This window comes from Pteropus alecto, unplaced genomic scaffold (genome assembly GCF_000325575.1).
Source record: "Pteropus alecto unplaced genomic scaffold, ASM32557v1 scaffold92, whole genome shotgun sequence".
Classification (NCBI taxonomy): Eukaryota; Metazoa; Chordata; class Mammalia; order Chiroptera; family Pteropodidae; genus Pteropus; species Pteropus alecto.
In genome coordinates, this window is record NW_006432447.1 from 5,433,910 (window position 1) to 5,442,342 (window position 8,433).

Here is an 8,433-nt window from a genome sequence, read left to right on the forward strand (position 1 = left end):
CACAAAAAAAAACCCATGCAGGACAGAAGGGCTTGACACGAAATATTTGACATGATGAAGACCCAGGATCTACAACCAAGAATACTTTATCCAGCAAAGCTACCATTTACAGTCAAAGGACAGATAAAGAGCTTCCCAGACAAAAATAAGCTTAAAGAATTTAACACCACTAAGCCAGTATCATAGGAAATATTAGAGGGACATTTTTAAGAAGAAAAAACATGTATCAAAAACAGGATAAAGAATGGTAACAACTACCTTCCTATCAATAAGTACTTTAAATGGAAAAGAATTAAGTGCTCCAACCAAAAGATAGAGTGGCTGAAAGGATAAGAAAACAAGACCTTTACATATGAAAAGGAAGGGGATGGAAAAAGATATTGCTGTGATGAACCTAGAAGGTATTTAAGTAAGACAGAGAAAGATAAACACTATATGATTTCACTCATATGTGGAATTTAAGGAATAAAAAGAACAATCTAATTAAAAGAAGATTAATGAATATCTTTTAATAAGATTGATTTCAGTGCATACTTGCCAAAAAACTGGGAAGCTCATTTAGAGCCCAGTGTGACATTTTTAGGTAGGTGGACTTAGCCCCACTCGTGAGCTGTCAGCCAGGGACACAGGAAAGGTGCTGCACTAGACTTACTCTTGGCTTCAGGTTCACACTTTCTACTTTTCCAGCTCATCTCTTTTGGAAGAATTACCTGTCTCCTTTTTTCATAGAAGACAATGAAGGAAAAGGGTTAAATAAATTTCAAAACACTATTACAGTAAGAGTTTCTGGTTATAATGGTTGTGAGACGGAAGAGACTATCAGAGAAAGTGGATTTTTTTTCAAATTGGCAGACAGGACATTGTAGGAGAAATAGTGAGATAATACATCTAAACGTCTTAGCATGCCTTAGCTCACAAGAACTGTTAGCTCTTACTATGTTATGACCATTTTGAGGTTGCTATATAGGTATTTTCTTTTCTTTATAACATATTAAGCACATCAGTATTGCCTGTGTACATGAAAAGATTTTTTTTCTTATTTCTGTAGCTAATTCCACAGATTCTCCCCCACAGCACTGATCCAAGTTAACTAAAGATATTATGATACCCACACAGAAATGCTCAGTGGACATTCGAGGATATTTAGATCCAAATCATCATTTAACATCCTTAAGTTATGTACTATTTTAAACTTTAGTGTCACTGGTAACTAAAAATGTGCACATAACAGCAACCACAACACTAATATGAGGTAAAAATCATTCATCTGATCACAATATATATTTTTTCCTGGCTCAAATAAAAATTATAATGAGAATGCTAAAATTACATGCAATTGTTTTTTAACTTAGCCACATATGTGCCATCTCTAATAGCCAATTGGTTTTTTTAAAAAAATTATTATATTATACTTAAGGTATACAAAAAAGTACAAAAATATGACAAAATACTTATGATCCTCCAGATTACAAAACAGAACATTACTAATACTACTGAGGCCCCCTGTGTACTCTTCTTCCTCAGTTCGATCTTTCTTCCCCCAGAGATTAATCATTATTCTGAACACTGTATTTGTTGTATCCATGTATTCATTCCTTCATACTTTTTGCACAAATGTACATATTGCTAAATAATTCATATCATTATTTTACAACTTGCTTTGTGGATTTGGCTTTATATCTGAATTCATACATTTTGACACATGGTACATTCATGTAGTAGAAACAGTGCTCACCAAATATTCTACATGCTTCCCCATGTTTCTTAGCCTTTAGGTTGAAGTCACTGAAATGTGAGCAGAAGGGAAGTGTGTCATGTGTAGGGCAAGGCCGTTACAAGCACTATCTCTTTCTTCCTCTTCCTCAGGGAACTCATAAGCCACATGTCCCAGATGGGGCAATGGGCAGCTGTAGGAACATGGAGTGTCTTTTGGCTTGGGTCACTGAGTGAAGGGGAGCAGAGCTTCTTGCCAACTCATGTTGGACATATAAAATGAACAAGAAATAATCCTGTTGCACTAAATATAAACACAAATAAACAGATAACTGGCTTTCTGGGATTATTTGAAAGCAATGCTATTAGTAGCAAGGTAGATTCGAAGCCTTTTAAAAATACTTTTATCCTGACTCTAAATTGATATTTACTCTCACTTGCATGAAGAAGCAAATCTCATATGTTCTAGTTTTTATCTTTGACCTATTGCACTAACAACACTTTAAAAGAAGTGTCTACAAGTTCTTGTACTGTTTCCAGTAAGTTAGTTTTGTTTCCCCAAGTAGATTTTAAGCTCTTCCAGACTCACGTCTTCTTTTCTTTTGTATACCACACTACATCTTAGTCTACAAAAACATGTAATAATGACTGGTCTACTGTTTAACGGGGGAGGATAAAGACTAATATTAAATGCCTACCTTCTGTAAGGTACTTTGCTTGTGTTTCACATAAATTGTCTTGATCCTTATTATTTCCATCATAAAGATGAAGACATTAAGGCTGAGTAACTTTCCTTTGGATACAGAGCTAGGAAGACGACGAAAGGTGTGGGGACGGCAGTTCAAACTGTTGTGCTTGACTATAAAGCCTTTGCTTTTTAATTTTTTTCATGGAACTTAGTGACACCATGTCTAGTATAGGACAGGAGCTTTAGAACATAGAATGGCTAACAAAAATAGTTATTTATGGATTTTATAAACATTAAAACATTTCTTTGGAGAATTCTGAGGACTCAAGATTGTTAGGTCTTACCTTGATAACCTCTGGGGTCTGCTGAATCAAAACCACTGAAGTAGAATCTTTGGCTTTATCAACAACAGGACTTCTACAGACGGATAAACTGGCCTGGGAGGAATTCGTCAAGGTTTCCTGTAGAATTTGCATCATTTCCTTTTCTTGTGATAGGCTCCCTCTGCCTGATTTGCATTCAACTAGTTCTTGAGCAAAGTCTTCAATGCTTCCTAGAATTCGGAGTAAGAGGGCTCGATCCTCTTCCTCTATTTTGTGTCCATTGGTTTCAATAATTCTTGTTAGACAGGAAGGTTTAGGCTCCAGATCTACAGTTTGCTGACCAGGCAACTGACTATGGCTATTTGGAGAGTTAGAGCTTTTACCTTTGGCAAGTGGCTCCCTTAGAGAGGTCTCCATTTTCTGTGAAAAAGATTCCAAATCCATTAACAGTTTATCTATCTCTTCCTGACTGTTAGGATTCATAAAATCTCTGTGATCTCCCTCTTTGACTTTAGGAACTTTTGATTTAAGATCTTCCTTAGGTAGATTAATAACAGGTTTCTCAAATATCTTACCAATTTCATTTTGCACTGAAGCAGGACATTTTTTCGGATGAGTACCATGTTCTGATAATTCTGCTCTATCTTCATTTACCTTTAACAACTCCTGACTGGGTCCATTCGCTGTCCTTTGACCTTTATCTAATGCCTTCTTTCCATCTGAATCTTCTTCAATATAAAGGGTTTCCATTAGGTCACCAGAAGAAACATTTTCTAAAGGTTTCATGGTTAATGGCCGTGATTGAAGCTGGACATCTTTTAGAGTCCTGGGATCGTTAACCTCTAAGTTACATAAGGAATTTGTAGAGTTGTTTGGAAAGGATTTTACAGTGTCTGTTTTCCTAGAACTGTGCTTGTCATCTTGCAATTCTACAGTTTGAAACTGTCCATGGTCAGGGACTGACAGCTGTACAACATCTTCATATTTAGGAGGCTGTTCGGTGCCGAATATTGGAGAGAAGGGAGTCAGTTGTAAACTAGGCATATTGCTGAGCAGTTCTGTTAAATCTACGGCCTCATTATTCCCAGATTGCATGAATTCAAATGGTAGCTTTTTCAGATAGGATGCTAACCTGGTCATTACATTCATATAGACAGTTTCAGAACTAGAAACTGCATCATTACCATTTCCTTCATTGATGCTACTCCCTGACTTTTTCTTTATGCATTGTTTTATGATGTCTGTGCATTTTTTTAAATCCTCAGAGCATTTCAGCAAAATGTCCAAGCACATCTTTATGTCTGTTCCAGAAGAAAAATTATCTATTTTATGTTTTTCCAAAATCTGAGTAACCAGGTCTTCTTCAGAGAAGTTGTGAAGAAACATCGAAGTCAGGTTCATATCAAGTGAATTCCTATGGGACAAAGATTTTTCCTCAACTGAAGAACTCCGGAGTAAACCAAAGGATGAGGAGTTCCCATCATTGTTATAATGGCCACAGAGCAAGTCAAAATCAACTGACCTCCTATTAAATGAGTCAGACTTAACTTTCCTTCCCTTTTTGTAAGCTGCGTGGTTAGAATTTTTGAGTTTTTCAAGGGAAAATTCTTTTATTTTCCCACTGGCAAAACTGATTGCTTCTCCTGCAATGTCCTTTAAGTTACAGGTGTTCTGAAATGTAGCTCCTTTCTTGACTTTAGGTATGCCCGTGAGGGCCTGATGGGGATAGTCACTTTCAGCTGAGGAAAACCCATTTTCGTGGGGTAGAAACATAGAGTCCAGATCCGCATCTTTGAACTGAGACACAGGGATGTGTAAGAGGTCTGCGCAAACACTATGATGTACCACAATGCAGTCAACCCCGTGTGTGAAGGTGTGGCAGGTTCCAGTGCAATAATGTATAGCTTGCTCAAAACGCCGGTCTATCACCACGCTGCTGTAGTGGTTCACAGTACTAACCACAAGTCTGTAAGTTGCTGCCATAATATCAAATCCACTTAGTGGTGGGACTTGGAATTTTCTATAACTTTTTTCAAGTAAATTCTCCTATATGACACTTAGCCCAAAATACATTTGACAATGTTCAGTGGCTTCTTGCAAATATAACCACCTTTTCCACGAAGGAACACCATCTAAATTTGAGGTTTGGTAACTGTCAAGATACAGTAGCTGTTGCACATGTGTGCTTGTATTAGCAAGCCTAATAACTTAATAACTGTGCTTTTTAGTTTTATTTAGTAATATCATGATACTGTAAGAATTTTTTATAAAAGAATATCCTCTTTTAGTTCTTCAACAATTCTTTTATGCAGAAATTTGTTGTAAATTTACTGTCATAAATCTTAGTTGATAGTACAGAAGTATTGTGATAACTGAGTCCTCCAAAGGTTTAAATGATCCATTTTTCTGTGATGACAGAGAAACCTATGAAGAAAAAAGAAAATACTTAAAAAGAAATATGATTTCTTAATACTGAGAGAACCTTTTATTTCCTCTTCCACTGCATTCTCTATGTAGTTAATCGCCAAGCCTTATTCTTTGCCACACCACTGACTTTTGATCTTTGAATCATGCCTTTGTTTCATCACACCATATATGCCTTACTACCTGAAGTAGTATTACCTCAACTTTGCCTTGTTACAGCTGCCTTCCAGTTGGCTATTTCTTAACTCACCCTCCATGCCATTTTAAGCTTACATTTAGACAGCTTTTTCATCTCTCACGGTTTAAGAATTCACACTACTGGTCTCCATCATGCATCATGACAGGCCTATCTCTTTTGACTTATTTTCGAGACTTTCAACATCTGTTCCCGTCCACCTATAACCTTATTTTCTGCAAGTGCCTGGCACCAGCCTTTTGTTTCCATCAACCTAGTCTTCTCAAAGTACTTGTTTGAAAACAAAAATACTTGTTCTTGATTCTACAACTTCCTCTAGGAAATTATTCTCCCATCATCTTCTCTTTTCTTACTAAGAGAGAGAAAAAAACAACCTTCATTACTACTATCGATCCCATCCTCTCAGACCTTGCTATATGCAGATCTCTCTCTCTCTCGCCGTCAAGTGGATAAAATTTACTTAACTGTTCTCTTATTTTTTAAAAAAGAAAAAGATTTCTAAGTCATGTTGTAGTTCCTTCCAAAAAGGTTCAATTGATGTATTCACACAATAAATATTGAGTGCCTACTATATGCCAGGCACTTGCTAAGTGTTAAGGATACAGCAGTGAATAAAACAAAGCATGTCCTTATGGAGCTGATGATCTAGTTAGGAAAAGAAAAATAATACATAAGTAAATATATAATTTAGATGGTGATGTGTGCTATGGAGAAAAAGGAAGCAGGACAAGGATTCAGAAAGGGTAAGAGGGTCCTGTGTTATAAAGGGCTGTCAGAAAACCTCACTGACACATTAACAGAGACCTGAAAGAAGAGACAGAGGAGGCCGAGGAGGTATTGGGGGCTAAATCATCTCAGGCCGAGCAACCAGAAGTGCAAAGGCCCTGAGATGGGAGCATGCTTGATTTACTAAAAGAATGACAAGGAGGCTAAAGTGACTTGAGCAGAGAAAGCAAGGGGGCAGTGTAGGAGATGAGATCAGAAAGCAAAGGTGGAAGTCTAAATAATGCAGAGTCTGTAGACTACTATGATGAACTTGGCTTTACGCTGAGTGAGCTTGGAAACAAATGGTGGCTACTGAGCAGAGGAATGACATGATCAGACTTACATTTTAAATTGGTAATTTTGGTTGTTGTGCTCAGAGGAGACTGTAGAGGAGCAAGATAATAAGCAGGGAAAAAAGTTAGGAGCTATTACAATAAATCAGGCAAGAAGGCCAGGGGGCTTGGACCAGGAGAATAACAGTGAAGGTGTTTAGATGCTGTATGTATTTCAAACATAGAGCCAATATGATTTGCTGAAGGATAGAATATGAGATACTGCTGAATCAAGAATGATGCAGTAAGACAATGACAGGAATGAGATAATAACAGCAATGAAGATCAATAGCACCAATGCACCATCAACAGCACCAGTAAAATCTTTACCCATTTAATATTGAGGAACAGAACTTCATTGTTTTCATTTTTATTTCTTCAATCGTAGAAAACTGTTTATTTTGCTTATTCAATTTCGTCTTTGGTAAATTGTCTATTGCTCATTAAGACATTAATGACTTAGTGAATACAGATGTAACTAATGCAATTAATTCACAGAAAACTCTTTCTTTTGTTGAATTCTTACACTGGTTAGAGTATATTTCCTGACTTTTTGGATCCAATGATCACTCTGTTTTTATGCCATTCCTACACTACTGTAATCGCTGTTTTCTTATTAAGTTTTATTATCTGGCTTTGTTTCCCATGTCCCTAATTATGATTATCTTTTACACTTGGCATATTCTTTGATGGTCTTCCAGATGAATTTTTGAATTGTCAAGTTTTAAGAAAAATCCTATTGGAATCTGATTACAATGTAATAAACTTATGAATTATTTTGAAGGAACATAGACATCAGTATAATATATAGATTTTCCACCTAGGAAAATAAAATTATTAATTCCAGAAATATTCCTTTACTTCTCTTTGTGGTTTTCTTCAGGTAGTTCACCCTCGTACGTCTTGTCCTTCAGTGTGTTAACTTTGTTGCTATGTGAATGGATCTTGAACTATTGTCTCATCCTCCACTTCTCTGCATTCAAATCTCAGATGGTTCATAAAACTAGTTATCATGAAGGATGGATGAAAGTGAAGCAGAAAGAAGTTCTATTGTAAAGAAAGCACCCAGTAATTCTAAAGTTAAAATACAAAGAAGCCAAGGAGGAATAAGTGTTATGGGATAAAATACTAGAAATTGGCAATGGAAGATACTACCTTTTTAAAAGATGTCCATCCAGAAGACAGGGAAGAAATAGCAACGAACATAAAAACTATGAACATTTTCAGAAATCCAAGATTTTAAAAGTTTTTGGGTAAGAATAACAGGGAGGGAAAACATAAAAGGACACTGTAAGGAAAGTATATTAGAATAAGTATATGAGAGATATTAGGAGTATATCCTAAAATAAGTGATACAGATGATAAAACTGATCCAGGAGCAAAATACGTAAGTGTTGGAAAACTTAAACATCCAGATACCTGTTAAAATACATGTCTGATAAATTCCTAAATTGGCATAAAACTATTTTATTTCTCTAAAATTTGAGAAATTAAAGAGAAGTACTTCTTTAGGTTTGAATATAACCTAAACAGGTTGATAAGGTAACACAATGAAAAATATGAGAGTAATCATGTGATATTAGAATTTGAAAGTCAAGGAAGAGAGAACACCAGCCAAAGTCAGACATGTGCTTTTTGACCAGCGCTGTCCAATAAAACTTTTCTGTGTTGATGGAAATATTCTATGTCTGTGCTATCTGATATGGCCGCCATATGGGGCCATTAAGCACTTTAAATATGGCAAGTGTAACTGAAGAACTGAATTTAATTTTGAAATTATTTTAGATTCACAAATAAGTTGCAAAAATAATAGAGTTCCTGTGTACCCTTAACCCCAGTTTCCTCTATATTACCACAGTAAAATGATCAAAACTAGGAAACTGACATTGGTACTAGTAACTGAGCTATAGACCTTAACTGGATTTCACCAGTTTTAAGTACTTACTCCTTCCTTTTCCATCCTTCTTCCCTGCCTTTTATAGTAACAACTAC

At 36.0% G+C, this 8,433-nt stretch overlaps 1 protein-coding gene across 3 annotated transcripts in view; it reads right to left on the reverse strand.

Annotated features, from left to right (window-relative positions):
• PPP2R3A (protein phosphatase 2 regulatory subunit B''alpha) overlaps window positions 1-8,433 on the reverse strand; it is a 153,369-nt gene that overhangs the window by 108,587 nt on the left and 36,349 nt on the right. For all 3 annotated transcript variants that reach the window (XM_025043596.1, XM_006907221.3, XM_025043595.1), the window contains one exon: window positions 2,746-5,148. In XM_025043596.1, coding sequence (XP_024899364.1) covers window positions 2,746-4,707 — 1,962 coding nt within the window. In that variant the 5' untranslated portion in view covers window positions 4,708-5,148. The remainder of the gene's footprint in view (window positions 1-2,745; window positions 5,149-8,433) is intronic.